Genomic DNA, 21,169 nt, shown 5'->3' on the forward strand with positions numbered 1-21,169 from the left:
GGTTGCCACGTTGTCCGGGAGCCGGTTCGGCAAACCTTGGTTGTAACCAATGGATATGTCGTCGCTTAGAAGGAATGAATGAGAAAGTATGGTGTTGACCTATTTCCAATGCTCCCTCTCTCATTCCTTTTCTGCTTTCATGCCATTTTGAATAACAAGCAACATAAGATGTATTATTCTGCCCATCTAGCTCCTTTCCTGCCTCCACTCATGTTCCTTGGTCTTAATTAATATATTTCTGGATTTCAATACACTCTAATTGCATATTCAAACATGTACTAATAGAAGACATGACAACTCTTACCAAAAAGCAACATAGTCTTGCCAAAAATATAAAAAAGCACATGACAATGCAAGCTTGGGTATATAGAAATCATAGAAGAATATCGATGCAGGTATGCATGTATCATGTTGCCAATGATTTTCTTGAGAGCCAAGAATACTGCTGCAGTGAGTTGGGTTGGGGTTAATATGTCAGACATAACGGGATTGTGTTACATGTTTAAGTCTCCATCTTGACTTAATTTACTTACTGCATGGGAATTATTCTGAATTATCCACATTATGTTGGGCTGTTCTAGATAATTATCAGATTAAGATTGAAAACGGAGTTATATTTGAACCTGTAACTGAGCTGTTTAATCTGGGTTTGCTTGTTGTAAACTTGATGGACTCACCCAGCCAGGAAGAAAAATTGGAACTAAGTTGCAGCGCATAGTACTATATAGTGTAGTTAACAAGAAAATGGTCTGGAGCTGGTTCACTTGAGAAGCATAATTGGTTCCAAAAGTAATCTAATTTACTTCAAAGAAAATCACTTAATTTATAGACATGATTTACAACTCACAATCTAAAAGCTACAGGTCACAATCCAATGCAAATGGCAATTAACTGTACAACCTTTGTCGATGACCATTCAATGAATGCTTTACTAAATAAAACATTTACTGGGATTGAATACAGTTTTAACATGATGGAGGATCTTATGATACTTTCCCAAAGTGGCTTGCTTCAATTGAACTAAAGTCCAGAAGAAAGGTATGGTTGAACTAGAAAGCAAACAGAAGTTATTGAAGGTTGGCTTTTGTTTTTTTGGCCGGTTTATTTCATCCTGCTCATATTGGATTGTGCCTTTGCATGAGATTGGTCAGATACCTACATGCATGCTTGGCAAATTAATAAAGGACCAGTTAAATAACGGAGTCTTCAGAATTTATGAAGACCAAATTAAGGCCAGCTAGAAGTGGGGTTGGAATTTCTGAGGCAGGATGAGACCTGAGGTTGAGAACCTTCTTAAGGCTTGCTGTTCTGACTAAAAAGTTAGCCCTTGACGGGCAGAATGGTGGTGAAGAAGGATGAGGAATCAGGATGCAATAAAATTTGCTGCTTCTGCGAGAACTAGTAACGATTCAAGGCATTTGCATTGTCTTGCTGCTCCATGCATCCCAAGATGCTGTACTGCTGTACTGCTATTAGCTTAAATGCACACATTTCATTTCATATATTCTTTTCATTATGCTGGCTTTGTTTTATGAGATGTTGATTTTCAATTGATAGATTGGGTGAAACTTTCACTGTTTTGCTACGGAAAGTAACTTGTCTCATAGTTCTTTCCAGGTTGAGGATGCAGTATCCCGTTTTGCAGAGGGAACTCCAAATGCTGCCCTGAAGTTAGATATCTCATCCTTCCGTAGTCAATTAGGTCCTTTAGGTGCAGTAAGTACTAAAAAGATGGTGGTCTATATTTTTTCATATTTTTAGTTGCAATTGCAATTATAGCCTGAAAGACATATCTCCTTTCAGATTCTTCTTTGCATTGATGTTGCAGCAACTTCTGCTAGGTCTGTGGATATGTGCAAATTGCTTCTTGACCAGGCAAGTATTAACTAAATCTTTCCTTCTGGTCAAAGTGGACACCAAAGGATATAAACATTGTGTACCAAAAAAAGGACAAAAACATTGCAGGAACATTAAATTTGCTTTTTTACTAGGCCGTTCTTTATTCGCACTGCTTGGGACTGTCTCTGTTGGCAGTCAAGAAGGACAGAATTCCTTGTTGTAATTTTAATATTCGCTATGTTGGCACACAAAAATCTCCTTGTATCTTCTTATAAGTTATTTGCATGTGCAGGCTAGGAGTATGCTATCTGAGATATTTCCAGGTTGCTCCCCCAAGATGGGTTCTGTTTATTGGGATCAGATCCAAGAAGTTGCAATTATTTCCGTAACAAGACGTGTTCTCCAATGCCTGCATGATCTCTTGGAACAGGTTAGTTTTTTTAACTAATAGACTGGCAGGTAGATCCTCTCTTTTCTGATATGCTTCATTTATTTAAAGAAAACTCCTTTTTTAATGGCACTTTCTTTTCAGTACCTTTTTCAGGAAATTTCTAGGAATCAAGTTATTTTATATTTTGTTATTTGTGTTGTTCTGCCATTTTGTGTAGTCCACAGTGGAACCGAATCAGCTCTGTGCCATCTACTATGGATCCTTTCTTTGCCAGAGATTCCTATTAAGGGCTGGATCATCCAAAATCACAAATTTCAAAATCCTTCATATAGTTGTCAATGTTTTTCAAATTTAAGAAAGTGGAGAAACAATAAATAGGTGAATTTTTGTATTTCTCTTTTAAAAGTTATTTTAACCATCTCTGTGCTCCCTCTCCATTCCAATACCTGGTTCTGCAATTTATCCATTCTAGAAGTCTGTATAGTCGTATGAAGCCCCTCACAAGTCTTCATTTTACGCCTAGGAAATTTATTAGGATGACAATGATGTGTCATCACTTCTCTATAGAATCAAAAATCTGACTTATGGTGATCTTTCATGATGAATGCTGCATATATTAACTTTTACCTTACACCTTTATCTTTAGGAAAAATCTCCAACCCTTCAAGAAATTCTCGCAGGAGATATGACTACACCTCTGTCAAATGAACCTAACAGACAAGGACAAAGGCAACGTGCTCTTGTAATTTTACAACAGATGATTGATGATGCTCATAAAGGAAAGCGCCAGTTCTTGAGTGGTATTGTTGAGAACGCATGTTAGGTCATATGTATATCATGTTTTTACCTGTCTCCCATAATGTTAACATCATAACAAATATTGTATTTCTTGTTAAATTCAGGTAAGCTTCATAATCTTGCAAGAGCTGTTGCTGATGAAGATGCAGACAGTAATCATCTAAAAGGAGAAGGCTTCTATTATGATAAAAAAACTCCTTTGATTTCTCAGAAGGGTGCAGTTGTTGGACTTGGACTCAAAGTTTTCAAACCAGCATCAAAAGGTTTGGCAACTGGTGAAGGTGGTGCCGAGATTGCTGGTTATGATATGAAGGATTCTGGGAAAAGGTTTTTTGGTCCTGTACCTTCCAAGCCATCTACATACCTTTCGACCTTTATAATCTATATTGCAACAATTGGTGACATAGTTGATGGAACTGACACAACTCATGACTTCAACTTCTTCTCACTAGTATATGAATGGCCAAAAGATGTAAGGAAGCCTATACATTTCCCTTCTCATCTCTTACTAGTTTCAACCCTGTCCAGATATTTGCAATATTTGTTTATGATATTATTTTTATGCCATTCTGATATTTCTTGACTTGTTTCTATAGGCATGCTATTTTTGTTGAACCAAGAGAAACCTATAAATATTTTCTCTAAGAGACCCATTATGTTTTGTACAAGTAATTTTCAAATTTGTTTTTATACTGATATGGAGAAGGTTTATAGAATTCTAAAATAGCATTTTTATAAAGAGATGGGGTCTATAAATGATAATGAAAAGGAATGGAGTGAAATGAATTTGTTGATGAAGTTATAGATTATTACAGCAAATGGTTCACCAGGGACAGTGTCTTTGTACTTGAAAGATATGTGAGATTCCAAAAGCATTAAATGAATTGTGTTGTTTTGGCATGGAGATGAAGAAGAGTAGGTTGGATTGTTGGAAGTGTTATATTTGGCATGGAATATAAGATGGCACTTGGTCCATATGGTCTCATCCATGCTTGCTATCAACAATGCTGTAATATTTTCCTAATACTTATGGAGTTTTATCTCTTGACTGCAAGCATCCTCTATGTTGTTTTCCCCTATGCCCATTATGAAAATTTTCTTTTCTGTTGATGTTACACCAGTGCCTCCTACCAATGTATGCCTGTCTCACCTGTACGGCGGTCTTGCCTTGTCATGTCTTTATTTTTAGGCACAATTGATTATACATTCTTATGAATGACTTATAAAAAATTAAATTTCTTCCTGTAGTCGTTCATGATTAGCTAGCCCTTAAACCTTGATAATAGTTCCTTGTCTAGAATGGTTAACAACAGTGGTTGAGGAGCTCTAAGCTCTCGACTACACCCAAACTCAATGTTCTCATCTGCTGCAAGCAGTATACAAAAGAATTGCCTGCTTTCATGACTTGACGAGGTTTGATAAAAATCTAGTTGATTAGAGCTTTGTTTAGGATTATGACATTGACTATAATGAAAGTTTGACATTGATTATGCAACGATGAGTACCATCTATCTTGTGATTGTTGCTGCTGTTATCCCTTATCATTTTTTTTTTCAAACAATGTTTTCTCTATGCAGGTCTACCATTAAATTTTGTTAGTCTTTTCAGACCTGACCTCCTTTGGTTTCTGCGCCAGGCCAGTTATAGACTCAAACATGTACATGTGTTGTAATGCTTCGGTTGCATAATCCTGTCACCAAATGCTCCTTGTGGTATTTATGGTACAGTCATTATTGGTGTTGGTGCCTGCAGCATTGCACATTTTAAGCCATAGGTCTAGCATGGTTTAAATGAATTCTACGCCCTATCTCTTAAATCTTGATTTTTATTGTAATTTAGGGGGTACTTAACTACTAATTGCAACATAAACAAACCGCCAACTTGGTGACGTATTTATGCCTATTGGATATTAGGCACTGATTGATGATTAGTCTGGAGAAAGCTTAATTCCTTTGACATCAAATCTGAATCTCCAGAGTTGAACATACGCATGCAAGCTGTGGCTTGTAAAATTTTCAAAGTTATCTTCTCACTGAAAACATCAAATGAACAATAATATTATAACAAGGTAAAGATTATCTGATCCACCAGCAAGAGGTCAATAACCTCTGTCTTGAATTTGTTAATGGAGAAAGAAGGTTTGGATGGAAACAAGAATGCTACTTCTGCTGATCTTTGTTCCATGCTCAAATTGCGGAGAAAGTCAAGGCAGTAAAGTGCCACTGAGCACATGTTCATATTTTTCTAAGTCAGTTATTATACAAAATATTTCTTATTGTAAATAAAAAAATTTACGTAATCATTATAGATTAATGTGCGAATGTTGGGACTTGTGTTCCTTAACAAGTCATTTTTCTTTAACTTCAGCTTCTTACTCGTCTCGTCTTTGAGAGGGGAAGCACTGATGCGGCTGGAAAGGTAGCTGATATTATGGGCGTAGATTTTGTGCATGAAATTATATCAGCTTCTGTGCCACCAGTTTTTCCTCCACGATCTGGTCATGGTTGGGCCTGCGTACCAGTTTTACCTACTTTTCCTCAAATGAGTTTGGAGAACAAAGTCCCCTTTGCTAAGGGCAGTTCATATGGTTCAATCCCAGCAGCACATGCAAATCCTCTTTACCCTCTTCAGCTGAATATAGTGAAACACCTGGCTAAACTTTCACCAGTAAGGGCAGTTTTGGCATGTGTTTTTGGTAGTAGCATATTATCTACTGCCACTGAATCACCTGCTTCCAATTCTTTAAATGATGCATGGGTGCAAGCACCTGATGTTGAGAGATTGTTTTATGAGTTTGCTCTTGATCAGTCAGAGAGGTAAGGACTTTATTTACTCTAAGCTGGTAATTCAACTATTGATATCTATGTCATACTTCTCTTTCTAACTTGTAGCAGATTTCCAACACTGAACCGATGGATACAGATGCAGTCAAACCTTCACAGAGTATCTGAGTCTGCAATAGCAGCTAAAAGCAATACCGAGGTCCCTGCAGCTAAGCCTGAGGGAAAAGTCTCTTTCAAGCGATTACGTGACCCTGAAAGTGATACTGAATCCGAAGTTGATGACACAGTTGTTAGTGGCCAAATTACTTCAACTATGTCAGAATTTAAAATGCAAGGCCATGTAGCTTCTGACTGCATGCGAAATTCCCCATTACCTGACAATGTTGAAGTTGACCGTACAGTTTTCCTTTCGTTTGATTGGGAGAATGAAGGACCCTATGAAAAAGCTGTTGAGAGGTATGTCTGATTTCACTTTTGTTCTACTAAGTATATATGCTTCAAGTATCATCTAACATTATATCTACCTTAATTATTATGTTATATTCCCTTCAGTTATGACTGTCTCTGGCTAAATGTATACTGTTTATTTATGATTCGCCATGCTTTCACCTGTGAAATGAACTTGTTAAGCTTATATACATTGTTGACATTTAGCCATCATGAGTTTGTTGGCATCATGAGTTTGAAGCCCCTCCAATTAAGTTATTTGTTCAATTATATATCAGTTATTCCAATTCTTGTCTGTCTTGACTTAGTTGCCCCTCCACCTGCAGGGTGTGGGCTGCAAGTGAGGGGGTGGGAGTGATCAGCTTGATAGACATTGTTGACCCTTTCCCTATAAGCTTAAGCTTTTGAGGTTAATTTGTTAGTTAACGGAACTATCAAAATTTGTTTAATGGAAGAAGTCAAGGGTGGAATAGAGTAATAAAAAAAAATAAAAACCTGCTCCATCTATGCTGACATACATAGATTTTTTCCAAAAAAAACATCAATTATTAGACAGTAAGTACTTAAAATGTTATAGCATTCACGTTTGGCAGCAGGTAAGGACTCAAGTTCATCCTTGTGGGGCTTAATTCTATGCCTGCTGGCTGCAAGTATTAGTTCTAGCTCCTAGGGGATTTAATATGTGCTTAATTGACAATTATGTTACAGTGATATTGCAACTATTTTCTCCCTGTTAAGAAACTTAATTTCAGACAAGAACATGCACAATTTTTCAGGTTGATACAGGTCATGGAAATGATGTCAGACATGGTGGCAGGAGACATCTTGATAAAGTCATAGTTTTAGGAGCGATACTTTTTAGCAGATCTTTACTGAACCAAAGGCAAGCCACCAGTGGAATTTGTCTTTCCAGGCAAACCAGGCACAAATTGTTTGGTCAATGTTAGAGAAACTCTCATACTGCATGAACACATACATACATATACATATATATATATATATATGTGTGTGTGTGTGTGTAGATGTATGTATGTATATATATGTATCTATGTATTTGTATTTATTGTGGTAAATTCTAGCGAAAATCTCATACTGTACTGTATCTGTCTGTGTGCATGTGCATGTGGAGACACATCTGCAAACATATAAGGTAGCGGCCAGTTTTGTTTGCAGCCCTATGAAGTGATGGTCAGTATTGTCTCCTTCCATTTTCACAGGTTAATTGATGAAGGGAAACTAATGGATGCTCTTGCTCTATCGGATCGCTGCTTACGTGATGGAGCATCTGATCAGTTACTTCAGTTACTTATCGAACATGGGGAGGAGAATAGTCCAGTCAGTGGACAACCCTATGGTTATGGTGCCCGCAATTTTGGAAGCACCACTTGGCAGTACTGTTTACGGCTGAAAGATAAGCAGCTTGCAGCAAGACTTGCTCTTAAGTATGTAAACTTCATATGAGCTGTTATGCTTTATTGCTAGCTGAGAAGTTTGCATAAACTGTGCCAGACTTGCCCTTTCGAAGTGCATTCCATCTTTTAACTAATTGCAAGAAATGCATGTCTGCCTATACTTGTCAACTGATACCTCATGCGTCTGCCTATTCTTGTCAACTGATACCTCATGCATCTGCCTACTCTTGTCAACTGATACCGCATGCGTCTGCCTATTCTTGTCAACTGATACCGCATGCGTCTGCCTATTCTTGTCAACTGATACCGCATGTGTTCTGATATTAGACAAGAATAATTCAATTCAGGATGGAATCATGGAATTTGTGGTAGCTAAGTAACTTTGCAATATCTATTTCTTTTCCTAAATTTATTAATTTATGCTGTGATTGCAATTTAATTTACTATCATCTTGAACATCATTTGGAGTCCATGACAATTCATCGTGTCCTCATTTATTCTAAATAATTCTGCTTCTCAGATATTTGACCATTATGTAGTATCAGCAAATTATCAGGTTACACTGCTGCATCTTGAATTGATACTGTACACAACTACACATGGTTATTGTATAGCCTAGGTGATGCCAGGCAATAAACCTGTCTAATGCCCAAATGGTTGCCTAGGCTCTCAATGATTGCCGCCTAGGCACTTAGTACAAATCTAATGAATTTTCAGTTCAATTAATTCATTTCTTTTTCCTAGTTTCATAAAATTTTCAATGATTTAACATTTTAACATGTGTTGAAAGATAATGTATTGCATAAGTGCATTGACATCTAACAATACTTACAAACATAGTATGCCGTACCAGCCCGAACTAGGCGGTACAAGGCATACCATATCGTACCAGCAGTTCGGTCTTGGTACCCGATACGGGTGGCGTACTAAGTGTTGGTATGTCAAAAAAATTATATACCATACCATACCGACACTGTGCTATTGTGGCACCGGTATAGGGTCCGGTATCGAGACGGCGAACCTTGCTTACAAATGTATTGTAATTTTTAATATCTATACTAAATTCACTTCATAGAGGTAATCCAATATGTCATTGTTTTCTTCGCTTATTTGGTAGAGGCTTTTTAGCTTAGTCATCCAACTTGTTGAAGGCTGAAGCTCAAGTGTCGTGGTAACTCACGAAACACTAAGTTAATTTTATTCACTCTAGTGTAAGTTGATTTTTCTTATAAGGTCAAATTTTATTTATTTCATTGTAAAACTTGTGTCCTTTTGTTTTTTTATAAAAGAAAAATACAAGCAAGTTGTTTTAGACATGTAAATACATTCATTTTAGCTCTTTCAAAATTAATTAAAGATAAATAAAAGTGAGTAACAGAGATAGGTTGTGTCCCATTGTTGTTTGCTCTGCATTAGCTGAGCATTCAGAGATATGATTGTAGCAAGATTACACACATAACTAGCATTACACAGTAGTAGAACTGTCACATTCTCTTTCATCTAATGCATGAGAATCACGAACAACACATAGTTCAGGATCTTGGACTGTGTTAGTCGAGGAACTTTCATTTGCTTGTTATAAGACTTGACATTATTGCCAGACATCAATGTCCAGGTTCAATTTTTGTCCACCTTGATGAGTTTGTTTGGTATCATTTACCTGGAGCACTATAGAACACAAAACTTGCTTCACTCTATTTCGTAACAGTTGTCAGCTGCAATCTGATGTCTACCCCTCTATTTTCTTCCTGGCTTAGGACAAGCATTGACATCTTCTGCAATTTGCATGATAGCATAAAAGAGGCATGTTCTTTCCAGGAAAAAATATTCTGATTCTATGTTCAGCCTATGTTGCTTGACCTTATCTAAATAAATCAATTTCAGGTATCTGCACAGGTGGGAGTTAGATGCTGCAATGGATGTTCTCACTATGTGCAGTTGCCACTTGCCTCCAAGTGATCCAGTTCGGAATGAGGTACTATAGCTGTCTGGACTGCACTATTTGCATAACTAATAATATCTTAAAGTCTGACCATGTTGCACCTATGATTTAACTTTTAATTTGTCTGCTGATTGATAGTTATTTTTTTGGTGTTTAGGTTTTGCAAATGAGAAAAGCTTTGCAGAGATACAGTCATATTCTATCTGCTGATGACCATTATAGTAGTTGGCAAGAGGTATTACTTCTTTTCAAAGTAATAAAAGCCTGTGCTGGCAGGAATGACAGTCACCTGCTGGCATGTTACAAGCAAGACACATGCCATCACGGTAATCCATGCCAATGTTGCCAAAAGAGAAAAAAAGAAGATTTCAAAAACAACTTTAATTAAATATATTCGTAGCGTTAAATAGGTGCTATGCTGACTGTGGCAGGTGCTGGTATGGGCCCAGCAGAGACCGAAAAATTATTCTGTTTCTGGTTTCATCACTTCTTCTGTAATCAGGATGTTTTAGAATTCATAGCAGAATATGTTTTTCCAATTTCTTAATCTGATACTTTTGATTTGTCAGGTTGAAGCTGATTGCAAGGAAGACCCTGAAGGCCTAGCGCTCAGACTAGCTGGCAAAGGAGCTGTTTCTGCTGCTTTGGAGGTTGCTGAAAGTGCATCCTTATCTATTGATCTGCGGAGAGAACTGCAGGGTCGACAGCTTGTTAAGTTGCTTACCACAGACCCACTTAGTGGTGGTGGGCCGGCAGAGGCTTCACGATTTCTTTCTTCATTACGTGACTCTGATGATGCGCTACCCGTCGCCATTGGAGCTATGCAGCTGCTACCTGATTTACGTTCAAAACAACTTCTTGTATAAGACTATGCATATGCCCACTAAAGTCTTTGTTTTGCTGCTATCTTATTTTCTGTATAATTCTAACTTGCTGTGTTTAAATAGGTGCACTTCTTTCTCAAACGGGGAGTTGGAAATCTTTCAGATTCTGAGGTTACCCGACTTAACTCATGGGCATTGGGCCTACGTGTTTTAGCTGTACTGCCATTGCCCTCACAGCAACGATGTTCTGCTCTGCATGAACATCCTCATTTGATTCTTGAAGTTCTTTTGATGATGAAGCAGTTGCAATCTGCTTCTTTGGTACTTTTTGGGTCCCTTTAGTTTTCATGCAGTGAATTCATTTGTCAATGCAAGTTCATTCTGTTGATTCCAATATATTTTTACATTTCAGTTTCAAATCTAAAGTCTTTACGGAATTAACTAATTTCACCTTGACAATATACACATGCAGGGTTATTAATATCACAATTGCTCAGCAATACATCTTGCACTGGGAAGTGCATCTAGATTGTCACTAATATTCATGATGTTCATGTGCAGATTCTAAAAGAATTTCCATCCTTGAGAGATGACAATCTTATACTTGTATATGCTGCCAAAGCTATTGCTGTCAACGTTAGTTCTGCTCCAAGAGAACCGCGGATATCTGTCTCTGTGTCCAGATCGAAACAAAAAACTAGATCAGGCATGTCATCCAAGTCAAACTTTGCACAAAGCATAGGTAACTTGCAAAGAGAAGCTCGCAGAGCATTTTCATGGACTCCTCGTGATACTGGAGTCAAGAATGCGCCAAAAGATGTGTACCGAAAAAGAAAGAGTTCGGGACTGATGCCATCTGAAAAAGTTACTTGGGAAACAATGGCTGGTATCCACGAAGAGCGTGTTTCAGCATACACTGCTGATGGGCAAGAACGACTTCCAATTGTTTCCGTTGCTGAGGAATGGGTACTCTCTGGAGATCCAGATAAAGATAATGCAGTTCGCTCGTCTCATAAATATGAAACTTCTCCTGATATAACACTTTTCAAGGTATTATTGTAATTGTAGCTTCTGAGTTACTAAGCAAGCTGGTTGATTTTATAGTTTTGAGTGGACATAGAAACCTGTATAAAGCAGTTCAGACAAACCCGTAAGACAACTCAATTGATGTTAATGCCATATCTGCTGACTCAATCCAGTGGTGTTTTGATGCATTCTGTACAAAAATTGCTACATGACTATTACCAAGGCAGAATCAATGCCAAAATGCCTATATACATTAAACTTGCATTGTGCATGAGAACACAAGCCAGCTCTTGATTAAAATACAATTAGTCTTAAATAATGTTATTCGTTGTTGTTTTTTTTTTTTTTTTGCCTATATGGGTTCCATCTGCTGTACCCCCTGCAGTTCGATATGTTTAACATAAGGATCATTGAGTTAATGACCATATTCAGAAGATTAAGCCCTTAGATTATTATAGTCCTTTCTCTTATTCAAGATCTACAATCTCGGTATCGGATACCGTATTGGTACCTTATCAGTTCGGTACGGTATGGTATAGTACGATATATCTCTACACCGAAATATCTCTCTTACTCATTTTCTCAATTTTTATTTCGGTACGCCTCAGTACGCATATCGGTACATCTTGGTATGAGACGGTACGAAGCTTGTACTGACTTGAATGTGTGTTTCGTATTGATTTTCTTCTGGTACGGTACACCCCGTACCGGGCGGTACGGCAGACCTTAATCTTATTTATTAAAAAGTGGATCATCAGGAAAAAATAAGTAAATTTTTATTTAAATTTGGCATCTGGGAAATTCTTGTAGCTGACATGCACAAACATGTCTGTCTTTATGGACTTGTTTGTGTTCTTGGAATAAGAAGTATTAGTTCTTTGCTTTTGACAACTGCAAAATTTTACTGTTGCCAAAAGATTGAGAGTATCCACTTCGTGTAATTGCTGTTAAATGTTGCATCTATATGACTTGACATGTCTGTGCAAGATTGTGAACTAGTACATTTAGACATTTTATGTTTCATGTGTTTGCTAAATCTCTTACACTTTTTCCTTACATTTTCAGGCACTGCTTTCATTATGTTCTGACGAGTTAGTCTCTGCCAAAGGTGCTATGGAATTGTGTGTTAATCAGATGAAGAATGTGTTAGGCTCCCAACATTTGCCTCTGAATGCATCTATGGAAACTATAGGTCGAGCATATCATGCAACAGAAACTTATGTGCAGGTATATCTTATCTATATGATGTGTTGTTTATTTGCAACTTGGAATGATTGTGATGCCTTTCTTCAGGCATTGGCTTATGCAAAGAGTCAGTTGAGAAAACTTGCTGGGACCAGTGATTTGTCAAGTAATTCTGAGAGAACTAAGGATGCAGATGATGCATCTGCAGAAAGTGGAAGCTCTAGTATTGGCAGTCAGTATCCAGATGAACTGTCAGAACTTCTGGCACAAGTGGACATCTGGCTTGGACGTGCCGAGCTTCTTCAGAGTCTACTGGGATCAGGAATTATTGCTTCTCTTGATGATATTGCTGATAAAGAATCTTCAGCCCATCTACGTGACAGACTAATTTTAGATGAACGGTACAGCATGGCTGTATATACTTGTAAAAAGTGCAAGGTAGCTGTGCATTTTAAGAAGGATGAAACAGTCATGGATCATTTTGTTCATGTTCTCCTGTTTTGGTTTATGTAGTGAATAGTTTTTCAATTTTCAGATCGATGCTTTTCCTGTTTGGAATGCATGGGGTCATGCCTTGATTCGAATGGAACGCTATGCTCAAGCTCGTGTCAAATTCAAGTAAGTGGCCTTGCTCTATTGCAGTCAATAGGACAGCTCTATCAGTTCTTTCAATTAAGTCAAAAGAGAAGTTCTCTTTGCTGGATCGAAGAAATCTGTAGGTTGGTAAAAGAAGTCCACTTTGTACTGAAATTACACACTGCATGGCCATCTTAGAGTTAGGTAGAATGCTTCTTGTTCTATTTGCAGTGGATATACTTCCTGTTTCTTGAATTAAAGATACCTGAAAAAGGTAAATCATACACTGTTCAATATTGGGTAGTTTGAAGAGTCCCTAAGCAAAAGGTGAGGATAGCAGGAGCGAAGATATTGAGGTAAAATAAGGACAAATCTAGACATGATTGTGGAAAGGAAGTCTAGGATGTGCAATAGTAGTGAATGAAATATTTACAGTTTATGGCATGGTCTGCCGTACCGGCCGGTACGTACCGGTCCGGCCTGGGACCGATACTGGATCAGCGTGGAATCCGGTACTGGTGGTTTATTGTTAGAGAACCGGTACGGAATCGGTTCGGACCGGTACGTGACCGGTTCGGACCGGTACGTACCGGTCCGGACTGCCATCGGTACGCCGACCGGTACCGGTACGGCGGACCTTGGTCCATGATCTGTCATACCGGCTCGTACCAGCCGGCCTAGCACCGGTACCGGATCAGCGTGGAATCCGGTACTGGTAGCTTATCGTTGGAGAACCGATATAGGACCGGTACGGGCCAGTACAGAACCGGTATGGGACCGGTACGTACCGTTCCGGGCCGCCACCGGTACGCCGACCGGTACCGGTACGGCGGACCTTTTACACATATACAACATAGGCCAAAGATGACACTAGACTGAAAGGACAAGCAAGGAAACTTTTGGTTTGAAATAGTAACAAAGAATTAGTAGAACTTTCCTTTTGGCAGGACTCAGCCTTGGACAAGAATCAATGGGTGGTAGGAGTAAGCTAATCCAAAATAGATCAGATTAGGTTGCTGGGTGGATTTATGTATATATTCTTGCTTGGTTTAACTTATCTGCAGATCTAAGTTATATGTGTGTCCTTGCTAGAAGGAAACTTGTGGTGTATGCTTAACACTTTTCTGATGGTATCCAGGCAAGCTCTTCAATTACATAAAGGTGATCCCACACCAGTAATTCTTGAGATTATTAATACAGTGGAAGGTGGTCCTCCAGTGGATGTTTCGGCTGTCCGTTCCTTGTAAGTGCATTATAGCAATGGATATATGTTTTTTAATAAAATTCAGTTTGGAATTGTTTGAACTTGAATTTCTGAAGCATATATTTTCTGGGAAAGAGAGGTAGTCATTTGCTGGTTTGGTGTTGGTATGCAAAGCTATTGTATTCTGATACTTTGTGTGCAGGATAGCAAGAAGAAAGAACAGAGATATTATCAAATTGTCGTTGGATATTACGACTTGATTTTGTTGTTGTTGGTGGTGGTGGTGTTTTTTTTAAAAACTTTTTCAAATGAAATGTGGATAATTGATTCTTTTTGTAGTGTTAGTTACATCTTCTTCAACTTAGCCTGCCTATACTTCTATTTAAACTGAAGGATTATGTATTCTTAATTACATTTAAATGCATTTATTTCTGTATTTAAATGTGCTGGTTTAAATTGCTAATTGCTTAGGAAAGATATGCTCGAATTTTTTTTTTTAAGTATGCAATTTGGAAGTGCTTGGAAATGGTGCATTGATTTTTTCTGATGGTATCCATGTTGGTATTTCTAATTTATGTAGTTGTCCTTAATAGAAAACATTGCTGGTAGTCTGTCTTTCAATTGCTTTAACTAAAGCCTGTACAGCTGGGTTGATTTTCCTGTCATTTGAAATGATTTCATTGATAGGACTTCTGTTTTTTGTTTTCACTAATTCATCTTGGTGATTATTGTCAAGCCTAAAGTCTTCTGTCTTAGGAATACTGTGGCATGCAATTTGCAAATGTTTGAGAGTTTTGAACTTTTAAGCATTTAAACGTTGTGTGTTTTAGGGGTGTTAGAAAAGTAATTTCCATATTTGTTATTGATAAAATATTATAATCTAGCAGATGTTGATTTTAACATAACTTTTGATAATGAATCTAAATTATTAATAATGATATTATAGCTAAAGCATTACATGTATGGCATTAAGTTGCTAAGATCTGAGTTGGGCTTGTTTGAACTATAGCCTTAAAGTGATCAATGCCGGTCAAGGGTTGATACAGAGACGCCGAACCATGGTATGCTGAACCAGGCCGTACCGGTCGGTTTAGCCCGTACCAGACTGTCCGATCCCTGACCGGCCCGGCTCAATCGTGAAAAACGGTTCTAGCCCCAAAGGAGCCGGAACCGCACGGTACAAGCTCGGTACCGGAGCAGTACGCACCGGTACCCGCCTCTGTGCAGCACGCTTGCGTGTGGGGAAGAGCGACCACTTACGAGGCAGCGTGCCCATGCGGGTGCGAGCTGGGAACTGTGCCTGCGTGCGCTTTCGTGTGCGATTCCCCGGGGACAGGAACCGTACCGGTCCGATAGGCGACCGGTACGCCTACCGATACCGATACAGCGTACGTTGCGTCGAACCATCCTGAACTAGACAAATCAAAGCGCATTGAACTAGACCAGCCCCTAACCAAGATAGTTTGACTCCGCGAAGTAGCTTAAGAGGCGTTCTCGCTTTGGTTTGCTCTCACTCTCGTGTCACCTTGCTCGCATCCATCTTTCCGTCTTTGACACCGATTGATGCCAATCACTCGTAGGTAAGCCCCCCCCTAGGTCCTTCATCTCTCCCTCTCTCCCCTCCCCCCCCTCTCTCTCTCGCTCTCTCTCTCTTCCTCCTCTCCATGAGCCCCCCCTCTCTCTCCCTCTCACCCTCCCTCTCCGTCCCGCCCTCCCTCTGTTCCTCCTCCCTCTTCCCCCTCTCCATGAACCCCCTTACTCTCTCTCTTCCTCCCTCTTCATCACTCTCTCTCTCTCTTCCTCTCCTTCCCTCTCGCTGTTCAATATGTCCCAGCATGGTATGGTGTGAATCCGTACCATACCAAACTGGTCGCCAGCCAGGACGAGCTTCAATATCGGTTTGATAGACCTTGGGTTGGTATGCTACAAATTAGTCTTTCTTTTAGATGTTAGTAGGAACCAATTCTAGAATTCAAAACCTCGGCAATATCACTTTGTTGTTGGTTGATATCATGGATCTCCATTTCAACTGGTCGAAGTTAGTTCTATTTGAGTCCATTTCAACTGGTCGAAGTTAGTTCTATTTGAGTTTTGACGAAATCTAATTGGGGATCCAAAAAAGCAATGACTAACTCCTATTTGTTATGGCAAGAAAAATGACATTTTAGTTGGGGCGAGCCAACAACAATAGTTGATTTTAGCCCTTCCAACATTTGAGATTTAACTTAAATTCCAAGTGATAATTGATAAAGGTTTTGAGTTGTATTTTTTTATTTCCATATGGTATAGTTTTAGCTAATGTAAGTCCATAGTTGAAGGCTATCCAAACTATCCTTGCATTCATTGTCATTTTGCTAAGGATTCAGTCAGCTAAATCCCCTAGTTATCTTCCCTAGGTTTCTAACAACCTCTATGCCTGTGTAAAATTATCATTTGATCATTTAATAGCTCTATGTTTATCATTTTTATGGATTAGGAAGAAGTTTCTTCTTTGTTCAATCGAGTTTGCATGAAATTGGATAGTTGTAACTGATATTGCAGGTACGAACACTTGGCAAAAAGTGCACCAGCAATCTTGGATGATTCTCTTTCTGCTGATGCATACCTTAATGTTTTATACATTCCATCTACATTTCCCCGTTCTGAGAGGTCCAGACAGTCTCAAGAAGCTTCAAATACGTCTGCATCATCTGGTCCAGAATTTGAAGATGGTCCCCGCAGCAACCTTGACAATATTCGATATGTTGAATGTATTCACTATTTACAAGAAGTAAGCTGCATTACCTCCAGTTAGCTTTAACTCAGCTTTCTCATTGACGGTTAAGGAAGATTTTTACCTTGAACTAAGTGAGCATGGTCATGATAGCTTCTCTAATTTGATAAGCAAATACAAGAAACAGAATTTGCTGTGGTTTTTCAGAATTTGCTTGAAGTCTTTGCACACTTAAACAAACATCAATAACCACATGTGGCAGACATGAACCTTCTCTGGATTTGATTTATACCATCTATCTGGTTGGTTTATGTATTCAGGGTTATTCTTATTGATGCTAGTTGCAAAAGGAGATTTTACAGGCAATAATCGACATAAAATGCTGAAAAGCCTTATCTTCTGCTGAAGTTTGTTAATTTACAAAATAAGTCTATGCTTCTGGGCTCTTCCTATCTTCTGTTTTCATCAGATATTTGATTATGTTAGATTCTTGTACTGCTGCTGGTTGTGGAAGTAAACTTAGCAGTTACTACCGATTGTGATTTTGGTTTTCTTTTTTTAATAGATTATGTCTTACTTTGTTGTTCTGTACTTTTTGCAGTATGCTCGTCCCCAAATACTTGCTTTCACGTTTAGGCATGGTCATTATGCTGATGCCTGCTTGCTTTTCTTTCCACCACACTCTATACCTTCACACCCATCATATGCAGCAACACCTCCTTTGGCATCCTCTCAACGACCTGATCCTTTAGCAACTGACTATGGGACTATCGATGACTTATGTGACCTATGTATTTCTTATGGTGCTATGGCTGTTTTGGAGGACATAATATCAGCAAGAATTGCATCAACAGCATCACAAGACATAACAGTGAGCCAATACATAGCTGCTGCTCTTGCTCGTATATGCAGCTACTGTGAAACACATCGCCATTTTAATTATCTTTACAAGTTTCTGGTATGCAATCATCTATCTGACCTTGGCAAACTCTTTAATATATCTTAAATTATGTCAGAATTGGAACTCCGTTATTGCTTGCTGAGCTTATTTGGGAATAAATTGCAATATTTGCTTGGTAGGTTTTCAAGAGTCTCTCATATTGTTTTTAAAAGCAGTTGGACTCTAAGTGTCTCTGGGAAACTGGATAAGAACTTCAATGTTCTGCTGTCAAGTTTATGCAACCAATACCCTTGCACTTTTGAACTAAGTTGACTCAAACAGTAGAAGGTTTTGATTATTTTTTTTAATCTATTGGCTTCAAGTGAGGATGCATTACAGATGTCCATTGTCCCCCATCAATGTCGACTGTCAGCTCGTTCAGTTCATTTATATTTTTTTTTAAGTCCTTATGATTTTCAAGTTTCTGTTGTTTATCGATTTCTAAAATTTGTGTTAGTATATCAATATGATCACAATTAAAAATGTGTAGCTCTAGTTACTGCTGGGTTTTGGGATGGTTATTTCATTTATTTATTTTATAATTTACACATGCATACATAAACCATAGCCATCTAGCCTCTTCCCAACTATTTCAGCATCAGATTTATGGTTCCTGATTTGCTACACATGCATACATCCCAACTTAAAAAGGATGCCTGAGATGCAAACATTCATGGGCTTGCGCATGTGTGTGCAATACCTGTCTATGCATACACAAGTGGGTCTGCAGGACTTGTGTTCTTTTCAGTTCGTTGCAATTTACTATCGCTCAATTAATGGATAATGAAATTCAATAAGATCAAGTTGTATGGTTAATGCTAGCTGATCCTTAAGCGTAGAAAAAGGCCTGTGAGTATAGTGCTAGAATTGTGATCCTCAGATAACTCTAGCTCTATTTAGGTGAGAATATTTTTAATCTTCAATTGATCTTTTGGAATGAAGTGTGTATGTATATTTGTATTTGAAAAATTGCAGCCAGGTGTTAGTTAAAGCAGGGCTCATTTATTTGTTTCGTTGATTGGCTATTTGATAGGTTTCTTGTAAAGACAATGATTAGTTATTTATAATTGTATTAGATTCCAGGTATATATGTTGTATTTTAATATTCATAGGATTATGTTTTGGAAAGTTAATCCACGAGTCTATGGGAGTAGGAGGTCTTTTTCTTTTATGTTTTGTACTGCTAAAGCTACAAAATCTTTATTCGCTTAGACAAGGGATGCCCTCTGTTGTGTTTTAGGCTCCATGTAATACAATAAAAATCAAGAAGCTTGTCTCCATTTTCTTTCATGGTGTGACTTCATGGTATGGTGGTGTAAATACTAGAACCCTAAGGCCTTCATTTCTGTTTTAGCATCATTTTCCTTTGAGGTTAATCTAACCTGAACATGTTGGTCCAGGTTATTAAGGGGGACCATGTTGCTGCTGGTCTTTGCTGTATTCAATTATTTATGAACTCTTCTTCCCAAGAAGAAGCAATCAAACATTTGGAGCATGCCAAGGTACGATTTTGTTGCTCTGGAAGGTTAAGTTACTAAACTATTTTTTTTGTGCAGTTAATGAGTTTATTTACTGCTTAAGCTTTGCAAATATGAAACTATCCATTATTGTTGATTTTGGATTGGTAGTTCAGTCTATTTTCTCGTTTTTGTTTTACCTTGATTTGCATCTGGCAATAGCTTTGAAAAATAAACTTCTATCATTTATTTTTACCTCGGTCGTAGAATGGCTTATTTCATAAATGATGCCTTATACACTTCTTATGACCTATGTTTTGTTCAAGATTTTAAAAACTGCCGAAATGGGACAGTGCGAGTGGTACCATATGTGTTTTAGTACTGGATAATCTTGGACCATGTGTTGCCCGATACCATACCGTTCCAGCAAAAAACCAGTACGAAGTATGGTACCAATGTTTGAAAGCTTGGTTTTGCTCATTTGAATTTTATAGTACGTTGAGCCATTTATGAGGTAACAACTAAGGCAAATAAAGGAAAACTGGTTTTTTTATATTTTATCTTGCAATGACAACACATTTAAAATTTTACTATTAATAAAGTTGAGATGTGTGGGCCACATCATATTAGAATCCACTCCATTGAAAAATTACACCTTGTCATTTATTTTTTTAAAAAAAAATTAGAGTTACAATTTTTTTTTTTTTGATTGGCTTAACTTTGTTTGCGATTTCGCATGACCTTTTGGTGGCACTATTGCATGCTGATATCTTACTAATGTATGCAGAATCATTTTGAAGAAGGATTATCAGCACGGCACAGGGCAGGTGAGGCTCCTAAACTTGTGTCCAAGACTGTTCGTGGAAAGAGTGCCTCCGAAAAACTTACTGCTGAGGGGCTTGTAAAGTTCTCAGCACGGGTAGCCATTCAGGTGAGTATGTCGACCTCTTTTAAAAAGAATTAGTCTAATGATTAGCAACAATGATTTTTTCCATCCGTTTGGCTATACCATCATGGTAGGTAGGCAACTATAAATTTTCTATTTATGTTTCATGCATAAGAAAATTAGGAATTCTACTGCAATAAATATGTGATTTATTAGATAAGGTCATGAATATGATGATTATTTGACCATTTTTCCCCCTTAGTCTTTTGGTAATATTGCATGCAGGCATTATCACTGTTAGTTGATTGATTATTTTTTATTATGATTTTCTTAATCTTGGCTAAGATTAATTCCATGATGTTATAAATATTAGTAGGTCTATTTTGTTTAAACACCATCATCCATGCTTGCACTTAAACTTTTGAATATTTGTCCATAAAAAGTTTATGTTTGCAAAGACAATTTACAGCACAAAACCTTACATAACTTGTTGGCTTATTAGTTTTTGAAAAATATAATTTATGTATGAAAGGGTGGTGATTTAAACTTGTAAGTGTAGAATCTAAAGTCACTTATTTTTATGATAACATTAAAATTCTGAAAGCAGCACAACTTTTTCTTAAGGAACAGATGAGAAATCCTCACAATCTGGTTGAGAGGCTAGTCTGGATCCATCACTCAGTGTTCTTCCATATAAACAAAGTACAGTTAAAAATGAAGATATCCTAGCAACTGAATTGTGTGTC

The 21,169-nt window shown here is 37.9% G+C and overlaps 1 protein-coding gene across 3 annotated transcripts in view; it reads left to right on the plus strand.

Moving 5' to 3' along the window:
- Positions 1-21,169, plus strand: part of LOC103720737 (zinc finger FYVE domain protein) — a 38,219-nt gene that overhangs the window by 11,201 nt on the left and 5,849 nt on the right. Inside the window, exons 10-30 of one of the 3 annotated variants that reach the window (XM_039131280.2) lie at positions 1,618-1,716; positions 1,804-1,875; positions 2,132-2,269; positions 2,877-3,048; positions 3,133-3,500; positions 5,396-5,844; positions 5,920-6,267; positions 7,476-7,700; positions 9,555-9,645; positions 9,770-9,847; positions 10,182-10,472; positions 10,560-10,757; positions 10,998-11,486; positions 12,528-12,689; positions 12,756-13,085; positions 13,183-13,265; positions 14,362-14,466; positions 16,969-17,197; positions 17,742-18,098; positions 19,481-19,582; positions 20,325-20,468. In XM_039131280.2, the coding sequence (XP_038987208.2) occupies positions 1,618-1,716; positions 1,804-1,875; positions 2,132-2,269; positions 2,877-3,048; positions 3,133-3,500; positions 5,396-5,844; positions 5,920-6,267; positions 7,476-7,700; positions 9,555-9,645; positions 9,770-9,847; positions 10,182-10,472; positions 10,560-10,757; positions 10,998-11,486; positions 12,528-12,689; positions 12,756-13,085; positions 13,183-13,265; positions 14,362-14,466; positions 16,969-17,197; positions 17,742-18,098; positions 19,481-19,582; positions 20,325-20,468 (4,530 nt within the window). The remainder of the gene's footprint in view (positions 1-1,617; positions 1,717-1,803; positions 1,876-2,131; positions 2,270-2,876; positions 3,049-3,132; positions 3,501-5,395; positions 5,845-5,919; positions 6,268-7,475; positions 7,701-9,554; positions 9,646-9,769; positions 9,848-10,181; positions 10,473-10,559; positions 10,758-10,997; positions 11,487-12,527; positions 12,690-12,755; positions 13,086-13,182; positions 13,266-14,361; positions 14,467-16,968; positions 17,198-17,741; positions 18,099-19,480; positions 19,583-20,324; positions 20,469-21,169) is intronic. The other 2 variants (XM_008810606.4, XM_008810615.4) reach the window with 2 other exon arrangements.

The sequence above is a fragment of the Phoenix dactylifera genome, chromosome 9 (genome assembly GCF_051530095.1).
Source record: "Phoenix dactylifera cultivar Ajwa chromosome 9, Ajwa_hap1_PhDact_Kaust_v1.1, whole genome shotgun sequence".
Taxonomy (NCBI): Eukaryota; Viridiplantae; Streptophyta; class Magnoliopsida; order Arecales; family Arecaceae; genus Phoenix; species Phoenix dactylifera.